The sequence below is a fragment of the Hipposideros armiger genome, unplaced genomic scaffold, assembly GCF_001890085.2.
Source record: "Hipposideros armiger isolate ML-2016 unplaced genomic scaffold, ASM189008v1 scaffold_25, whole genome shotgun sequence".
NCBI lineage: Eukaryota > Metazoa > Chordata > Mammalia > Chiroptera > Hipposideridae > Hipposideros > Hipposideros armiger.
This window is the reverse complement of record NW_017731375.1, coordinates 4,021,304-4,041,621: the sequence shown is the minus strand read 5'-3', so window position 1 is coordinate 4,041,621 and position 20,318 is coordinate 4,021,304. Positions and strand designations below refer to the sequence as shown.

Genomic DNA, 20,318 nt, shown 5'->3' with positions numbered 1-20,318 from the left:
TGAAGTGGGAAGGCATATTAAATGCTGGGTAACGTGAATAATTTATGAAGATGGCAGAAGAGAGAGGCCGAACCAGTTTAATTCTGTGCACTGCAATTTTCTAACTGGCAAGGACTGAAATTGGCATTCTGGCCAAACCGAGGACCACGGATGCATTTCTGTAGGCGCTGCCCATGTCCTCTGACAACAGGATTTGGGCAAGGAGGAGCATTTGGGGGCTGCTTTTCTTTTGTTGTACTTCATCTTGTTTTTTGAAAGACAAACGCCTTGCCCCAGATGAGTGCTCAGGTGAGCTGGCTCCTCAGCGCTCGCCTTGGAGGGCAGCGAGAGAGGAGTGTTTCAGGGGCTGTCAGCCTCTCTGGCCGTCCCCCCCTGGATTCACCCAACAGCTCAGACACCCAGCCTGTATTTTGCCCCTTCCTTCAATATTTTAAAAATGTGGCCTCAGACTGGCAGCATCACCTAGGAACTTGTTAGATGTGCAAATTCTCTGGCCCCACCCCAGACCCGCTGAATCAGACCCCAGGAATCTGCATGTTTACAAGCACTCCCGGGTGATGCTAATACTCATTTGAGTGCTAGAAACACTGAGGGCCCAGCTTAGATGTAGGCTTCTCATAATTTGAACATTCATATGATCTGCTGGTGTTAAATCCAAAGACTGAAACTAGAAGCCACTCCACCAGCTCGTGGTGAAACAGAGACAGCAGAGGGTTCAGCGCATGGCGAGTGCTCCAAAGGATTAGCCACAGTGACAGTGCTATTGATACAGGCTACAGAACCCTAGAGGCAGAGACCTGAACCCAGGCATTGCTGAGCCTCAGTGAGCCCGTCTGCAAAAGGGGGCTGCAGTAAAGATGACACGAGATGATGCATGTAAGGGCATGCATCTCAGTAAGAGCTCAGCAGCACTTGGTAGCCTTCTTGTTCTTTTCATTATTCTAGTGATTCCTTTGGTGCCAAAGCAAATAGTATAAGCTGGCTCCTTGGGTGCTCCAAGGCAATTGTTACACAATGCCAAGGCCCTCCAAGGAGCAGATGGGGGACTGCAGAGCAGGAGGAGGGGTAACTCTGGCTAGAGAAATCACTCACTGTTGAGACCTTTCTCCTTAATTCAGAGATGTTCATCGGAGGTACCAGATGGCCAAGAGTAAGTCAAAGGCAGCTACCCTTGGTAATGGCACAACTGCTGCCCGGGGTATTACTTTCAAATGGCCATGTGGTTTCAGTTTCAGGAAGAAGCAAAACAAGACCCCCACTTTTACCCTGGGCCAGCACGTCCCCATGCCTCCCTCCTTTCAGCTCTCAAAAATGGGTAGCTATTACTAGTTCCATTTCACAGATGAGGAGACTGAGGCAGAGCTGGGATTTGAGCCCAGGCCTTCTGATTGACGTCCAGGGCTCTTTCCATACGCCAGTCAGTATTTGGCTGAGGGTGCATTAAGACATTTATTGGACATCTTCTATGTGCCAGGTGTTGTCATCACGTGGGACTAGGGCAGCGGTTACACAGGTCATGCTGCTTGTCTTCTGTTGAGGGAACACACTTTTCTTTACTTGAAACCTTATCTCTCAGCGTCCAGAAGACCAAGCGGCTCCCCGGGATCCTGGCTTAGGGCCCCTGTAAAGTCAACTCTCCATGCAGAGACCAAAAGGACCTTTTTGGGTCCTATCACACCCTTCCTCGAACTCCTCTAAATGCTTCCCATAAGCCTTGGAATCAGGTCCCAGGCCCTTTGCTTCTGCAGTAACCTCTCGCTCATCGCAACACACAGTCTAGGTCAGGTCTCCCAGGGCCACTCAGGCTGTCTTTCCTCCTGGCACCCCCATAACTTCAGGTTTTGAAGGTGTGCTGCTTTGGTCTGCTTACGCCCAGCACTCACACCGCCTCTTACTTAAGACCGGAACAAGGACGAAAAAGCCAGCGAAAGGGAACCCCTGGTCACAGGACATGGAGAGGGTTATTTTTAAGGGGAGGAATTTCTGATTTTAGGGAGGAATTTCTGATTTTAGGGGATTCCATCAGAATAAAAAGTATACACTAGGAATTAGATACATAGACAGAGCAAGCTGAATTGCTGTGACATTTGAGAATAACTCCAGAAATGTCCCCCAACATGGTTGAGAATATGCAGACACGGCAGATGTAGTCGAGCCTCTTGCTCTCCTCTTCTCTGCCTGACTTCGTCCTTCAAACAGGCTTTGTCTGTCACCCCATTCCTGATTTTCTTTCTTCAAATTAAAGTATAATTCACATATCATAACATCCACCTTTGAAAGTGTATAATTTAGTGGTTTTTAGTACATTCACAAGGTAGTACAACTATCACTACTATCTAACTTCAGAACATTTTCATCACCCCAAAAAGAAACCTTCTACTCATCAGCAGTCACGTCCCATTTTTCCCCCTCCCCCAGGCCCTGGCAATCACAGACCTGCTTTCTGTCTCTGTGGATTTGCCTACTCTGCCCTTTCATGAAAGGGGAATCATAAAATGCATGACCTTCTATGTCTGGCTCCTTTCACTAAGCATAATGTTTTCAAGGTTCATTCATGTTGTCACGTGTATCAGTACTTCATTTCTTTTTATCTCTGAATACCATTCTATCCTGTGGATAGACTACATTTTGTCTGTCCATCCATTGATGGACATTGGGGTTGTTTCCACCTCTTGGCTATTGTGAGTCCTGTTGCTATGGACAGCTACACGTCACTTTTTGTGTGGACGCACATTTTCAGTTCTCTTGGGTATATGCCTAAGAGTGGCTTTCCTCCTTGAAGATCTTTGAGGACCAGAGTTCCAGTGCCTCCTTTTCTTAGTGCATCAGAAATGGTGCCCCTACACACCTCACCCCTGGCCCTGCCATGGGGTTCTGTGGGGCGGGCGCTGGGGCTGAGGGGAGGTTGTCAGCTGTCATGCAATGCTGAGAGGTGAGCAGTGGCCACGGCCAGATGCTGCTGGGCACTCATAGCACCTCTGCCCTTCCCTGTGCAAGCAGGTCCAAGAATCAGGTCCAAATGCACTGACCTGGGCTTTCAAGCCTCATTCACTTTCTAGTGTTTTCACCCTTAACACCCTGCCTCTTCTGGAGGGCTGTCTGCTCAGACTGCACACATACAACGTGAGCATCATGGCCTCCTTGGCTTTCTTCACCGTGGTCCTCACGCCTGCAGCATCTGAGTCCTAGTCTTTCATCAGAGCCTGGTTCAAGACCAAGTTCCCCCAGGAAGCCTTCCCAGATGGCCATGCCCAGTCCTTTCTGAATGGAGTAGCATTTAGTATGTGCAACTACAGATCCGAGGCCACTGTTCTGCACCTGACCTTGGGCTCTACTCACTGCCCACGACAGTGTCCTCCAGCGGTTAAGAGCACGAGCATCAGAGTCTCCCAGACCGGGGTGTGGATGCCAGGTCTAGCTCTTACTAGCGGGGCTGTCTTTGGTTAGTGGCCTTTCTGAGCCTCATTTTCCTTACCTATACAATGAGAAAAATCGTGGTAACTCCCATACAGGATTGCTCTAAGTGCTGGATGTAACTCTGAACATGCAGGCATCCCCCCAGGCTGGGCACATGCCAAGTGCTCAGGAACGGCGGCGTGGTGGTGGCGTTGCTTGAAGAGTGTTGGCATGCCCTGTCTTGCCCAACTGTAAGCTCCACAAGTGCCAAGGGTCCTGTTTTCCATTTCTTTGGCTCTCTAATGCCATAATTAGCACAATGGCTTGAATAGGAGCTGGGCTCCAGAAAATATTTATTTATTGATCACCACATTGTTAGAAAAATTCTCCAGTTGTTTCAGGAGGTCTCAGATTTTTCTTTCCTCCCTGCCCCAAGCTGCCTGGTGGCATTTCTCCTAAGTACCCAGCTCAGTTGGCTCAGAAAAGCCAGAGGGGCTTTTGCAAAACACCTGGCCCCCTTTTCCCTGGGGAAGAGGGGAGGTGATTTCTGCCCCCCAGGAGTTTAATATTTTGAAATCATAGGACAAGAGAAGATTAAAGATGGAATACATTTACGGGTTATCTGTTCCAACTCCCTTATTTCATAGGTATAAACAGTCAAATCCAATCAAAGTCATATTGCTAGTGGGTGTAACCAGAATTTAGTTATTTTTAATTAACACTTAAAAAATTATAAAAGTAATATACACATGGTAAAAAAAATTAAATGGTAGAAGAAATTAAATAATGAAAGTTACTTTCTATCCTATCTTGGACCCTTGTCTAATTTCCCAGAAGAAAAATCTTAACAATTTCCTGAATATCTTTCCAAAAATGTGTTATGTATAAACAAATATACATATAGCCATCTTTTAAAATAGTCTGCTGTACTTTGCAATTTTTTCTCATAAATCTATCTTGCAGATGTTTCCATATTAGCATATATAGATCTGCCGCATTCTCTTTTATTGCTACATGGCATTCTGCTGTAAGGATGTACTTTCATTTTAGCCAATTCCCCATTTGTAGATATTTAGCTTGACTCCAACTTTTTTTTCCTTTAGCATCAGCACTGTAATCAACACCCTTGTTTATACATCTTTATGCATGACAGACGATCACATAGTATATACATTTTTTAGAGTTTCAATTGTGAAGATGCAGAGTCTATGCAGGTTTTGTTGTTTTCTTTAATTATCTTTGTTGTTTGTTTTCATAGATACTGTTGCGTTCCCTTTCAGGGTTCCAATCCAAATACCAGCTCCATTATCATGGGCAAGTTATCCTACGTCTTGGAGCGTCAGTTTCCTCATCTGGAAAATGAGGCTAATGGTCTCTAAAGGGGATAGTTATAAGGACCAATGAGGAAGTCTCAGCCTGGTAAATCAACTCCTACTCAGTGGTGTGATCTCAGTTCAAACATCACTTCCTGGAAAGCCTTCCTAGCTTACCAAGGCTCAAATAGGTCCACCCATTATTAACCCTCATGACACTCTGTTCACAGGATTTAGGACATATTTGAAGGAGAGCTAACTTATTTTCTGTCTCCTCTACTGAATGTAAGCACCAGGCAGGCAAGAACCTCATCTTTTATTCACTCTTGTATATTTAGTGTCCAGCGTTGTGTCTCAGGAAATGTTTGTTGAATGAGTTCATTAGTAAGTCCCACACTCTGCGGGCATTGTTAAAGCCTTCTGAGAAAGTCTAGGTTTGTATTATTAGTCCCCCATTTTAGAGATCAGGAAACTGAGGCCCAGAGAGGTTAAATAACTTGTCCAGGGTCACACAGCTAAAGAATGGTGAAGCTGGCATCTGAATCCAAGTTAATCTCACTCCAGAGCTTGTATTCTTTATTTACTCTGCTCTTCTGCTAAAATCACTTTTCTTCTCCTTTCTCAGTTTCCTTTAGCCTTTGTGTTGGTTAAGGTTTTCCCTGGTTCGTCTTTACAGCAGAAAGATTAAGGATTTTCGATCCTACAAGATTTTTTCTCAATGGCTTTGAATCATTATTTACTCCAAATTCCAACTGAAAAGAAAAAAAGTGCCCAGCACAGGGTGTTGCTGAAATACAATCAGTGTGCCCTCCTCTGAGCGACAATGGCATGGCCGCCATGACCACTTGGGGAGGCTGTTAATTCTGGGAGTGAAAGGGTCCACTTATGGACCCAGATTAGGGATGGACATCAGGCCAGAGGTTGTCTGGGGCCCTCAAGCTGAAGCAGGGAGGGCGGGAGAAGCCATCCCCAAGTCTGTGACTATCTTTCTGCTCGCTGGGGCCATCCACTGTGAGCCTCCCTGCAGGTGGCGCTATGGGCCTCCTCAAGGCTTCCAGGAGTGCTCCTTTCCTTTTGCACGGTTTTGTTTTGTTTTGTTTTGTTTACCATTACTGGTTACGTTTCTTATTATAAGACCAAGCCCACCCTCATTCATCTACTAGTGGCTGGGACTATCCTGGAAGCTTTTCATTTCACAGGGTCTCCAGTACAGTTTCAGAAATGATTCCAAGGTGGTCTGGTGCCCAGAACCTGATCCAGAAATGCCTCTAGTCCAAGGCTGGAATGATCACACACAGAGCCAATTAGAGCCTCCCAAGTAGAGACAATGATCTTAGCAGCAATCATACAGCTGCCTGAGGCAGAAACAATTTTCCTGGAGCCAAAGAACACATCCGAGGTAGAACCATTGCATCCTGGGCCAATCAGAGTTTCCAACATGGAGAGTCTAATCCTACAGCCAATCATCATAGAGCTCTCTATCCCAGGGCCAGCAAGAGCTAACAAGGGCAGACAGTGTTTCTGGAGCAAAATAGAGCTGTCTCCTAGATTTGAAAGGCACAGTACAGAAGAGTGGAGGAAGCTTGGGCTTCGCGAATAAGCCTGAATCCCAGCAGACCCAATGAGTAGTTAGATGTCTTTTAACAGGGAAGTCAACCACTTTTCTGAAGCTCAGTTTATTCACCAGTAAAATGGGTATATCCCAACCTGACAGGGTTATGAGGAGAATCAAAATGTCCTCAGTAGATGCCTAAGAAAGGTTAATCGACTTCTTCAAAAGCTTGGCTGCTAGAAGATGGATTTATAGCCTACTATCAAGACTCCAGGATCCTTGAGGGTAGGGCTGTGTTCTGCTGTGCTTCTGAATCTCTCAAAGCATGTTGCAATGGCCTGGCCCATGAAAATTGCTCTTAAACAAGAAATCCTTGCCGAATTGAATTGCAAACCCTCTCTTGGTCTTCCCTGACCATGCAAATGGATGTGAATGCCAGGGCGCGGCACCCTGAGTAGGGCCTGGACATGCAAATGATTTTAGCCCCAAGCAGAAAACATCATTTTTGTAATTTCCAGGTCTTGTCCCCTACAGAGTGGCACCACAGAGCTCCTTGCTTTTTTGCCCTGTGAATGACTCATAAAGCCACAGTTCCGGAAAAGACATTAGGGATAATGCCATGGCACCTGCCCCTCCCCTGGACAGCGGCTGTCAGGGCCAGCTGTGCTCACTGATGGATGCTGTTCCGCTGATATTAAACGCATAATTAACGAAACCGTAAGAAGGAAACAAGGTGTGTTCCAGGCAGGGTACAGAGAACAAATCCATTCTCGCTTGGGGTGAGGAGAACACGGGGCGAGGAGAACACAGATAAGGTTGAAAAATGATCCTGTTCTTGAGTGCCTTTCAATAAATATCTATGGAAGTCTCATTAGAAAAAGGGACATTTCATTTTGTGATGTTGGCTACTTTCCCGGTTTTACAAAATCTTGTGGGTATCACAGCCCTAGGCAATGTTGTGATGGCCAGAAAGATGCCTCCCTACTTCCTGTTTACCAAGGACTGACTTATGAGTTCCCAGACATGACACATTTAGGACCATTATCATCATCAAAATGGTAACAATGAGTATGATTACAATGAACTAAAATTTATTAAATAGCTATTATGTTCCTGGCACTGCTCCAAGAACTTTATGTGAATTAATTCACTTAATCCTTTCAACAATCCCATGAGATTGCTACTAATAGTGTCCTAATTTGATGTGGAGAAAACTGAGGTACAGAGAGGTCAAGTAATTTGCCTAAAGTCACACAGCTTGTGAGCTTGAACATTCAATGAGTAAAACGCCTACCTCTCTGGCATCTCTCAGATACAGATTTGCTTTCGGGAAAACAGGAGAAAACCTAGAAGAATGGCCTGTAGGACTGACGCTAAGCTTCTCTTGGAGAGTACCTCGTAGGACCACGGGGGAGAGCCAGTCAGGAAACCAGGTCCCAGAATGTAACTGCCGATGCCCACAGAGAAGATGAACAAACCACTCAGCAGTTTTATGGCCCAAACACTGCCCTGCCACTGGCCCCTAGGTGTGTCATTCCCAGCTGCCCCTCCAAAGAGCAATGGCTTTATTAGCTCCCCTGAGCGTACTTGGAACCACAGCCCGCGGGCATCCGGGCCACGTTAGAAGGGGATCAAACACTTCTACCAATTCAAACAGCCAAAGTGACATGTTTGGTTTCTGTGTCAAATATTTATAACCCAGATCCCACCGGGCAGTGAAGCCAATGCGGAGTGAAGCGCCACCTCAGGCATGTGGAAGGGGCATCCGTGGGCTTTGTGCCAGCTCCCACGGTGCTTTAGTTCCAGCTCTGCACTGCCACGCCGTGTGACTTCAGGCCATCCACTCATCGCCTTGGAGTCTTAGCTCCTGCATCCTTCCAGCAGGAAGGTACTAGTACCAGCAACTGTAAGGCCTGAGAAAGATAATGCCCGCAGAATGCTTCTCATGGGATGCACACGCATCGGCCATCAAAAAATGGCAGCTACTCTTTTCTCATCGTTATCGTTATAGTTCAATTGCCTGATTTGAATGCAAGGTAGTGGCCGAGAATCTTATTCAAAGATAATGTGTATTAAATACTTATTGGCGGGCGCTCTCCAGCAGAGTGGATCTCACAGGGCTTCTTAGCCCAGGCATCACCTTCCCAAGGAGACCTACTGTGTGCCCCGCACAGAGCAGAGTCTCTGTGAGACAGTCTTGGCACTCATGCAGCTTACGTTCTACTGGAGGAAAGAGAGAAAATGTGCGGTGGGCCAATAAGAAAAGATTTCATGCTTTACGGAGACTACAACAGGCTAAGTGGTGCTATGTAATGGCCCTGAGGCTGGTGGGGGACCCTCAGACAGGAGTCAGGCAGGGGAAGCCTCTCCGAGGAAGAAGTATTTGCAAAGAAACTGGTGGGACCTTACAGGAGAATTCCTCCAGCCAGCACCTTGGCACATTCCAGCTCGGGAAAACCCTATGAAGCACAAAGGGGAAGAACTGTGGCCATTTTACAGATGAGTCAACTGAGGCGGTTCAGCTTGGTCAGAGGCCCAGGCCCAGGCCCAGGCAGGGACTGAAGCCCAGGCAGAAAACACCATCGCCCCAGTTCATTCGCTACTCCCTCAGCTTGCACTGAAAGAAATCCTGGGGATCAGGGACTTTCCCAGAGGGGGAGAGGGGAGCTTGGGGGCCTTCTCTCACAATTCCAGCCAAAGGTAGCAACCTGGACTTTTTCGCAGGGCTTTGGAGAGTTGGTTCTTCTTGCCTGGATCTTGAGCAGAAGCGTCATTCTATTTGCCCCAGAGAAATGCTTTGAGGACGCATGTCTCACCGAGGCCCCATGTCTTGTCTGAGCACTAGGTGACTTCTGGAGGTATCAGGAAGTCACAGAGATGTACCTGAGAGCTTTGTTTTGCAGTGTCTATGAGTGGCTGCTTTTCTAAGGCTCCAGTGAATAAAAAAGTAAGAAAGTGTGATCTATTTTGAGAAGGAGGCACCCATGAGTGAACACGAGTCTGCTGTCTAGCACAAAATCTATTATGCAGTCATATTTGCATATGCTGCTCTGTTAACGACTAGTCGAGGGCCGGTTCCAATCCCTGAGTACTTCCCTCCCTGCCCACACCTCCCAGAGATGCGAGCATACGTGTGTGCACGCGCACTTGGAGGCCCGTCTGATGGAGAATCAGCCCAAGATGCCAGAGCGGCCCTGCCTGGGCACCTGAGCCACCCAGTGTGCCTCATACTCACCTGGAACTCAAAGTTCGTGTGTTCCAGGAACTTCTGGTTCATGATTTCTGCAAACTTGTTGATAGCTCTCAGGAAGACCCTGGAAGAGGAGAGAAGGTACCGAACCCTGTGAGAATGTTGCCTCAGGCATCCCCGCCCTCCCACCTGCCCCAGGCTAGCGGTCCCTCAGGGAGGGTCCCAAACACTCAAGGGAGAGGTCAGCGGACCACACCTTAACTCCCACTTGCATTGCAGACATGGGGCCATGTTTGCCTTTCAAGACTCAAAGACCATCTGTTTGACTTTAGAAAATTTGAATGATTTTGCTTAAACGATTACATGCTTAGGGCAGAAAATTCAGGCCATCCATAAAGATAGAGAAACTGCCCCTTCCCTAAACAAATACACACACAAAAAAACCACACCAACTCCTACCATCTAGAGACCACTCACCATCACTGCCATTTTGAAGAATTTCAATGATCTCCCTAGACAATACGCACAAACAGTATTTCACAGATACCATTTTGATAAATGGGGTTAAGCGATAAATGCTGGTTCACAGCCTGTTTTTTGTACTCAATGATACAGTCTGTGCTCCTTTCGTGCCAATGAACTCAGATATATCATCCCTTTCACACTGGAAAGCATTCCATTGTACGGGTGGGTGCATCACAGTTTATTTAATGAGACTTTTATTGATGGCCCGTTCTGCTGTTGCGCAGCTGTTTTATTATGAGCAGGGTTTAGCGATCACTCTTCTCTGTCCACCACGCACCTCCTATCTACATCTCTTCTCCCTCAAGTGGGAATACTGATCCAATGTTGTGCACATTTAACATTTTGGTGCCTGTTGTCAAATTGTGTTTCTTCTGTCTTCCCGTCCGTCTTTTCCTCTCCTTCCTCCTGCCAAGCCCTACTGGCTCAGTTTGCAGCCTCCTGTCTGTCGCCCCTTCAACCTCAAGAGCCCCTGGCCCTACAGGACAGATCCAGTCACGGCAATCACCCACTTCACCGGCTCCCCACTGTTCACAGGATGAGTCCACACTCTCCCCCTTGACACTCCGTGCCCTCCATGAGTGGACTCCAATCTTCTCCTCTAGGTGCAGTTCTCACTATTATCCTGTCTGCTGGTTGCTTTCTGAGTACGTAGCCGTGTCCTTCCTTTGTACAGGGTTCCACTCTCCTTCCAATCTCTTTTAGGGCAGGGTCTGCTGAATCTCTGTGTCCCCCAAAGGATATTCATTGCAGCTTTCTTTCCCAGCATTCATCATGGTCTAGGATGATTTATTTGTCTGACTCAGTAATGTGTCTCCTCCACTAGACTGTACTTTCCTTGAAATCACAGGCTCCCACCATGACCTCATCTATTCTCCAATCTACATGCTTTTGACCCCCAAGTTTATATGTCTCCATCCCTGGCCTCTCCCTGAGCTCTAGCTTACATTCCAGCCCTCTGCTCCATATCCTCACTTGGATGGCTAATAGGCATCTCAAACAAGACACGTCAAAACTCAACACCCATTACCTGCCCTTCCTGGAGTCTCCCCACCCAATTAAGGACAGCCCCATCTCTCCCACTGTTGAAGGGAGTGGGGGGAAAACTTGGTAGCATCCTTGACTTTCCTTTCTCTCACATCCTACCCCTGGCTGGGCAGCAAAACCTCTTAACATTACTTTCAAAACATATCCAGAATTTGCTACTTCCCATCCACCATCATTTGTCTCCTGGGTGTTTGCAGTCACTTCCCAACTGTGACCAAATCTCCACTGTGTGTGAGCATGTGTGAATTTGTAAAACCTTAGAGGGCAGTGGCCAGCTCTTACCTGTACTTTTGCCTCTAATTTTTGATTAACAATGGGCAATCAAGAATTTCTCTATTGAGTGGCTGGTCCAGAAAAAATGCCTATTTGGCCTACCTGAGATTCAACAGGAAGCCAGTAAAGGAAGTGTTTATTTAAAGGTTATTGCTTTGGGTAATAATTGGGACTCAGTTCTGCTGAGGAACCTCTGAGAGACTGTATAGAACACACCTGCATCACATGTGTCCCCTCCTAGGGAGTGAGAAAACTGGGCTACTTATGCATTAATACCAGCCCCTCACTGGCTGGAAGTTGCTCTTACACGGACATTAAGTCCCTAGCACTTCTGGCCTGCCCTGCAGGAGGCTGAGTGCTCTCCTGCAGCCCGAGAAAGCCCAGAGAATGAAAGAAGTAGGAAGCTTTCAGGATGCATGGGAAATGTCCACGAAAGCTGCAAGTACATTGAGTAGGTAAGGTACCTATAGCATCTGCTATATCAGACATTGCTTGTAAGAAACTCCAGACTCCTTGTTCATTAAACACTTAAAGGTTGAACTATGAAGGCAATGCATCCTAGTACTATTGGAATCACAAGGTTTGTACGTACACACACACACACACACACACACACACACACACACACACTTGGATGTGATTTCTGGCTTTGCCACTTCCCCTCTGTGTAGGTTTGGGATGTGTTCCTATCACCTTTGACGTCTTGTTTCCTTGCTTGTGAAATAGCCGCAATGTTACCCCTTTCCTAGGGTCACTGCAGCGTTTAATGGTGAATGCATGGTAAGTGCTGAGCACAGTGCTTGATACGTGATGACAACAGTAACATGGCAGCCACTTCAGGCCCCCCTGGGCTGCTTCATTTTTCTTCCAAAGGCAGGGGCTGCCAGCGAAATGAACAGTCAGAGGACAAGGGGCAGCCAGCAGCCTGTCTGCGGCAGGCAGGACCATGTGCAGACAGGAAATAAAAGTCCCACAAAAATCTGCCACCCTGTCAGGCTGCCAGAAGGCGAGATTTCTTTGGTTTTGCTCTTCTGTCATGTGCTAATATGCGTTTGAAGAAACATCTGTATCTTTTTCCTTAAAGATTTGTATCTGATTCCCAGACGGAAATGCATTGAGTGGCTGTCATAGTATGTGTAAACATTTTGGTTTTGGACACTCTAATATGATACCAGCACGAGGCATTTTGCAATTCTCAGTAGCAACAAACCAATCAGTAGTTTCAGTAACAATCATTATTTTGATTGTTGGCCCAAACCTGTCTCCAGCTCTCAAAGGCCAGTGCCACAACCAGAAATTGATCAGCCCCCTGGGCTGATGGTGGAAACTGGTGGCAGATGGAGGCTGGGGGCAGCAAATCAAGTTTCCTCTCTCTCTCTCTCTCTCTGGGTCTTTCTGCAGCCACCTCTGGGAATCAACATATCATTTAAGTTTGGTTTCCCATGTTTGAGTTTGGAAAAGTAGGTCTTTTGTCTTCTACTTTTTCTTCGTTTTTAAGAAAATAATCATCCTTGAAGCCTAGCACTAATATGATGAATGAAGACACATTCAACTCTTGCTGTTACTTTCAACAACGAACTTGAACCACTGACAAAGTTCATCATTATATCTCAACCTAACTCTCCCTGCTTCCCATCTGTGAAGTGTAGCAGGCTCTATAAGGTTGATAATAATCCCAGCCACAGAACCGGGAATGTGCCAGGCTCCGTGCTCAGTACTTTGCATGGGTTCCTTCTTTTTCTCTTTTTTAATTCTCACACTAATTCCTGAGTTAGATATTGTTTCCATTTTAGAGACGTGAGTAAGCTTCCCAAAAACCCAGCCTGTACATGTGGAACCCGGATTTAAACAGAGATATGCTATGTTAAGAACATCGGTATTCAAGCACCACGCTGCTTTGGCCAAAAGAAAATCTCCGTAATTCTGTTCAACGCAAGTTGGGAGCCCACTGTAGTAACAATAGCAATGACGGAAGTATCATGGTTATCTTTCATGTGCCCTGTGCTAAGTGCTCTGCAGATAGTATTCAATTCCACAAACGGAGGTGGGTGCTATGGCTACATCCACTTAACAGAAGAAGAGACTGGGCATTGGAAAGATCAAACACGTTCCCCACATCCACACCTAAAAGTCAGCAGGGTCCAGGCCCAATCTCAGGTCTGTCTTCCTCTGAAGCCTTTGCAATTAACCAGAAAGATACACGGGCTCCCTGGAGGCCAGCCTGCATGGTCTTTGGCACTGGGCATGCTCGAACGTGCGCCCACCATGCACAGAGCCCCTCCACACTGATCCTATCATCCTGCTGCCCTGCCCACAGCGACTGAGTGGGTGCAGGGCCAACACTCGACGCAGGCAGTCTGCCACGGGGGGCCAGCAGTCTATGGGTGACCTTCTGGGTACCCAATGGGGGCACCCAGCCCCGGAGAGGAGTAGATCAAATCCCTTTAGGCAGCCCAAAAGCAAGAAAACCAGGGAGGGTGCAGTGAACCTGGACCCTGAGTGGAAGCCATGAGCAGACGATTCTGTGGGGAAGCAGAAGTCATATGCAAGAGAGTCCGCTGAGTGGGAAGAAGCTAGCAGAAAGAGAGCAAACCTTGAGGCTGGAATCCTAAAAACCGCTCCCCAAGCAGCCTCACTGCAGCCCCTGGTCTGGCTGCCCGTGGTGGGGCAGAGCAAACCCTCGGTACTGGAGGCAACCAGGAATCTCTCTGTTTTGTCTCCCGAGCAAGCCTCAATGCACCACAGCCCAAGTCCTGGGGCCGGATGCAGAAATGGAGGGGCNTAATTTGATGGGTTGGTAGTAACTGCCTCAGGAGCTACGTGGGGAATGATTCTAAGGGCAAGTCCTGGCCCAGCAGGAAAGAGAGTAGTGATCGATTAGTGATGTCTGCTGCAGGCAAGGCAGGGGGAGGGTTAGTCCATAGGCTGAGAAATTGCTATCCCACCTTTGTAAATGGAACAGGGTGAGGAAAGAGGCAGAGGTGGAAATGAGCAAAGTGTTTTGATACAGAAGAAGTTTACAGAGGGAGATCAGGAGAGATATTGGGAGGGGGCAGACCGGAAGGGCCTTGCATGCCAGGCTGAGGGCTTTGAACCTCAAAGGTTCAAAGGTGATAGGCTACCACAAAGGCACCTGCCTGGTGGGTTGCCTTCAGGCCAGCTCTGCTGACAAGGTCTTGGGAACTAAAGGAAGTGACCCAAAGTCCTTGCTCTTTATTTCTATAAACAGAGGACTATTCATCTCTTAACAGTGAGAACTGGCAGAATCATCATGCTCTGGCTTTTATGAAGCTGATCCCAATGATGAAAAAACTCCTATGAGGCTGAACTCAGAGATAACTGTTTAAAAAGCTGACTCCAAGGGTTCACATTAATGAACCCTTTTGGATCGAGCATTGCTTCTCATGTTAGTGGGGAAAAAAANGTCCGCACGCTGAGGGAGCCGCCATAGCACTGCTGGGTGTGGCCCTGCTCAGCTTCCTAGGGTCACCTGCTAGGATCTCCTAACTAGGGGCCTACTGTGTGCTTAAGACAATGTCAGACCTTGAACTATGTCACGGTCAAGGTAGACAAGATCCAGCCCAGATCTGTCTTGTCTGTGAAATATTTTGGGTACTCCCAGACCATAGGAATGGGAAAATAAAAATAATAGCTAACACTTATGAAATGCTTGCTATATGTCAAACTCAGTTCTAACTACTTTATATATATTATTTCATTTCACTTTGATCCTCACAAAAATCCTTTGTGATAGGTACTATTATTAGCCCCAATGAACAGTGAGAAAAACTGAGTCAGCGTGATTACACAACTTTGCCCAAGGTCACATGACCACTATGGTGGAGGCAGGATGTGAACCCTAGTAGCTGTGAATCCTCACTTCTCTGGGCATTCTCTGTGCTCTGAACTCACTACAGTGGCTGCAGCACTTGGTCATAGCTCCCTGGGCATAGGTACTGTCTCACCAACTAGACTGTAAACCCCCTGCCTCCTGGGACAAAGGAGTAAAAGGGGTCTTTCCACTCCCTAGAGTCCTGGGTGTCCAGGATACTCTATAAATATGGGTTGGTTGATTCCATTTAGAGAAGCTTTTGTGTTTGTATAAATCCCCAAACCCTCCACCCCCCAAATGCTGGATTTTCTAATCCAGGTGCAGATAGAAGAAAAAAGAGGTTCCTAGGCATAATTTTGTTAATTTACAATATTATAAAGAACTTGATCATTTAAAAATTAACCATGTCACATAAATAGATCTTATTGAATACTGCCTCTTACCAAAAAGAAAAATGCTCTACCAGGCGGTATTTCTCGCAGTGACATGTCACTATGCCTGCATACACAAACAGCACCCAGCTGAGGAGACACTCAAAGCTGGAAAATGCCATTCCCTCTTCCAACAAGCAGATGAATTATAAACGATGAATACATACATACATAAATCATAAGTGATAACAGGGAAATTACGAAAACAGATAAATTATAACAATATGTAGATAATACGGAAGGAAGGAAGGGAGGGAGAACGGAGGGAGGGAGGCAGGCAGGCAGGAAGGAAGGCAGGAAGGAAGGAAGGAAGGAAGGAAGGAAGGAAGGAAAAAAACTGTACTGTACAGACTAACCAACATATGAAGTTTGCCTTGGCCACATGAATGAATGGCACTCAAGCTGCCATATGTTTGAAAATGGAGCTCTGGGGAATACTGACCTGGCACATGATCTGTTTGTCCAATTTACGTTGAAATCTTTCACTAACAAGATGCATGACCTTTGGCAAGTTACCTCTCTGGGCCTCTTTTGGCTATCTGAGCCAATACATACGCAGTAGACACATGTGCACAATGCACTTGATAATATAAGCCTCACTATTTTACCAGATAAAGGAGTATAGATTAACCAGACCGCGGTACCAATTTTTCAGTAATTTCTAATCATATCTTATCTAATCATATCTGTGTTGTATGCATGGAAAAGCACTCCTATTTTCTACAATGTCTCCAAGTTCCATCTTATTCTAACCACTTGTTTGCATGTAACTAACATTTTTCTGTATCATGCTGGTTTTTTCTCTTTAATGCTCAGCAGCCCAGGTACAGGGGACAGTTAGGTTCAGGGCCTCAGGTCTGGTAGGGCTAAGACCATGGGCTCTGATTGCATGGCCTGTTTCTTATTAGCAGTGCAACACTGAGTGAGTTACTCATCTATTCTGTGCCTCAGTTTCCTCATAGATGAAAGGTGGATTATAATAGTTCTACATCATAAAGTTGCTGGGAAGATGAAATAAGCAAATACGTGTAAAACATTTACAGCAGAGGTGGAGATAGGTACTTAGCACATATTAGCTATTATAACGTTACACGAGATGCAAAAACAGTAAGAAGACTTCAAGTGCTCTATAAATGCAGTAAGGGATCACTGTGGCCTGAAGATGAAGGAATCTGTTAACTAATCTATATGGCTGCAAGGAGAAAAATATTCATCTTTGCTGGTCGACGTCAGGCACATGCTTCTCTAGTCCAAGACTAAGTTTGTTGTCTGCACCTGGAGATGGTGGGGTTTCCATTCAGCAAGCTCTTCTGAGGTACCAGCACTGTGCTAAGGAGATTCTGAGAGATGAAATGACTTTCCAAGAAGAAGAAGGTGGCAGAACTAAGGAACAAGGATTATTATATCCTCTCTGGGGGCCTGTACCCCCAAGAAACTAAAGTCCATATATAGCTAGCTAGGACTTCAGGAGGGGACATTTCTCCAAAGCTCTTCCACAGGTTTCCTCCAGGATAACTGTGGATTACTCAGAAGTGGGGGCTGGCCTGCTGGGGCTCCAGCCTCTCTGGGCTCGCGTCCCCCTGACACTGCATCAGACGTCTGCACACTGATAAGACTCTCCTCTGAACAATGATTCCCCCAGCTCCTCTTTTGTGTTGGGTAGAGCTAACCATAGCCTCCCAGTCTCATGTGAACCAAGCCTTATGAAATATTGGGTTGTCGGAAAAGTCATGATGTATTCTATGTTTTTCGTTGCAAAAATGCGTCATGACTTTTCTGAGAACCCAATAGCATATTTCATTCTCCTGGCCATGGAGGTTTCTGATGGGCCTGCAGCTCAAGCCAGACTTTTGAAGATCAGCCTGGGACTTTTGCTGCACCGATTGAAGATGAGGCTTTTTCGTTCCATTGGGGTCACTAATCAAGCAAGGCCTATATCTGGGACTTCTAGAGCCCATCTTCCTCACTACAAAGAGAGCATCTGCCTGAGGAGGAAGTCAACAGAGAAGAGGGCAGAGGTGGAGACACAGATTCCCTACAGCACTGTCTGAGCTCCTGGACCCATCCATGCCTGAAGCCGTAACGCTGGGATCTTTCAGTTGTCTGAGCCAATAAATTCTCTTTTTGTTTAGGCAGATTTGAATTCGATTTATTTAAAAGTCCTAGTCCATAATTACCCACCGGATACACAGAGACTCATCATACACATTTATGAATGTCAGGCTCTGTGCCAGGAGCTGGAAACACAGAAATAAACTGGACATGGTGCTGGCCCTCAAGAAGCCCATTCTCTGGAGGCAGCAACTGTCATATGAAGAGATAACTAGAGTACAGTGGAGTAAGTGTTATCATCGGGGCACATATGGAAACAGAGAAGAAACACATTCTCCTACCATGACAGAGTCCCAGAAGGACCCACAGAGGAGAAATCACACGGTCAAGAATTTGAAGGGTGCTTTTAATGTTGAGTGTAGCCTAGAGTCACCATTTCTGCAAAGTCATCGGTGTATAAAATGGTAGGTAACAGTGAATAGTTGAAAGTATCTGAAGTACAGGGTGGATCATGTAATTTGGCAGGGGCCCCAGGCATCGCTGAGCAGCTGGCACACAGCTCAGGAGCTGGCTACCGCCATAGCACAAGGTGACTGAGCAGCGACATACGCGGTGACCAGCTAGCCACGCACTGCTGAGCTCAGTGCAGTGAAAATGTGAGTCTCCTTGTTGAAAAATTATTAAGAATTTCAAGATTGCGACCCCAGGGCACTCAACCAAGCACTGGAATCTTTAGGGTGCAGGGGCTGAGGAAGCTGACCCTGACACGAGGGCTGGGGAGGGACCTGCCTCTGATCCACAACCTGGTCTGGGCCTAATTTCCCACCAACACTTTAATCACTGCAAAAGCCAGTCTCCCATCTGTGTGGCAGAAACAGGGAGAATCAGGGCGAGGTTAGTCCATTCTGACATTCCGTTGCTGGGCTGATGTTCTTCCTCCTACCGTGAGCTCTGATACACAGACAGATACTTCTTTCTGCCTTGACAAACCTCTCTTCCCCTTTACCGGCCCCTAAAGCTGGCCCCAAGAGTGCTGCAGGCAACTGTGTTTATCATGTCACATGGCTAGACTCTTAGGCCTCCAGATAGTGGCNTTATGCACCACAGAGCCCAATTCATTTTTAAAGATGTGCCAGTCCCTCCTCCAGGAAGCCTTCTGTGATTCACCTAACACTCTTCTGCCAGTCAGAGCTGGGCACTTCCTCCCTCTGCTCCAGTAACACTCAACCCTTTCTTCTTCCACTGCACTCATCACCATGAACACAGCGAGTGAGGAGACTCTAAAGGTGGCCTTCCTAAGGACTCAAGAGAGTCAGAGCTGTGATAGCATTGAAAAATATGAAAATAATGACACTAAACTCGAAGGCTCAGTCTCTCTGCAGGTGTGCTTTGCACAGTTCACCAAGAGGAAATTGGAATGGCATCCCACAGTGTCCACACCTACTCCACGGCAATATTTTGCATCCCAAAGTGTAAGAACATCTGAGCACTGACATGCGGCTCTCCTGCCAGTAACACGGAATCATAATCGTATGCCCATGGGGTCTGTGGTCCACCAGCCCTGGAGACACTTAGCTGCAAGGACCTTATCCCACATCCCGCACATGGAAAGGGCTCAATAAAAGGTTTCCCAAATGAGCGAGCAAGTGAGTGAACTCGCATCAGAGACTGAGGCCTGTGTTATTAGCGGTGGTTTCAAAGAAGAAAAGTCTCCTCAGCTGCCCCAGGGCCCGCAGGGCCTCTGCTTAGCTGATCTCCCTGAGCCATATTACGCATCCATGATTGGGATCAAGCTGCCATCCTTTTGGTCATTTTTCATAAGACCATAAGATTACACGCCAAGTGCTGACAGTTTTAGGATCCTTTCTGGTAAATAAAGAGCGTTCCAGGTGTCCCATTTCCTGCTGGACATTCCCCCGGGACACCCTGCAGGCAGCTCGTAATAAACATGCCAAAAGCATCCTTCCCTCCCGGACGCGTCTTCCTCCTCCCCGTGTGCTCCTTCTCAGAGCCACCCACCTGCTCAAGACAATAATCCAGCCAGTCCTTGTTTCTGATCTCTCTCTCTCTCCCTCTCTCTCTCCTCTTGCATTCCATAAATCATCGAGCCCTGGAGATTTAGAAATTTGTCTTGAATGTGTTCGTTTCTCTGCCCTGATTGAAGCTACCATCCTTGCGACCTGGATTATTGCAACAGTGTCCTAAGGGATCCCTGGCCTCCAGCGCTGCCCCCTCTCATCGCCATACTGCAGGCAGCACGCGACCTTACTAAAATGGAATGGGACCAACTCTCGCTCCTGCTTAAAATCTTCAATGGATCCCACTGACTATTCGAGAAAAACCCAAACCTCTTAGCACAGGGTGCAATTCTCTGCATCGTCTGGCCCACTTTCAACGTTAGTTTTTCCACGCTTCCTTCTTGCTCCTTTAAACTCGACCACCAGGCCACACAGAATCTGTCCTAATTCCCCCAGCTCACTTATCCAGGTCATATTCTAATCACCTTTGACAGCTGTCCACACTGTGTTCCCAGCCTCAGTATTTGTGTGTGCANTCTTCAGTTTTTACCCTTCTTCTATTCTCTGCGGGTATTTCTGTCTTTGCCAGCCAATTCTTGGCTTTTGAGATCTAGAACAAGGGTAATCAGCGGACAGAAAAATACTTCTAGCTCATGTAGAGCGAAGGGCTTCCCATGGGAAACGCTTAAGAC

The 20,318-nt window shown here is 46.9% G+C and overlaps 1 protein-coding gene across 1 annotated transcript in view; it reads right to left on the bottom strand.

Moving 5' to 3' along the window:
- Window positions 1–20,318, bottom strand: part of DOCK2 (dedicator of cytokinesis 2) — a 398,948-nt gene that overhangs the window by 63,940 nt on the left and 314,690 nt on the right. The window contains exons 27-28 of the mRNA XM_019635935.1: window positions 9,497–9,575; window positions 8,671–8,720 (exon numbers count right to left, since the gene is read on the bottom strand). Of these exons, the coding sequence (XP_019491480.1) occupies window positions 8,671–8,720; window positions 9,497–9,575 (129 nt within the window). The remainder of the gene's footprint in view (window positions 1–8,670; window positions 8,721–9,496; window positions 9,576–20,318) is intronic.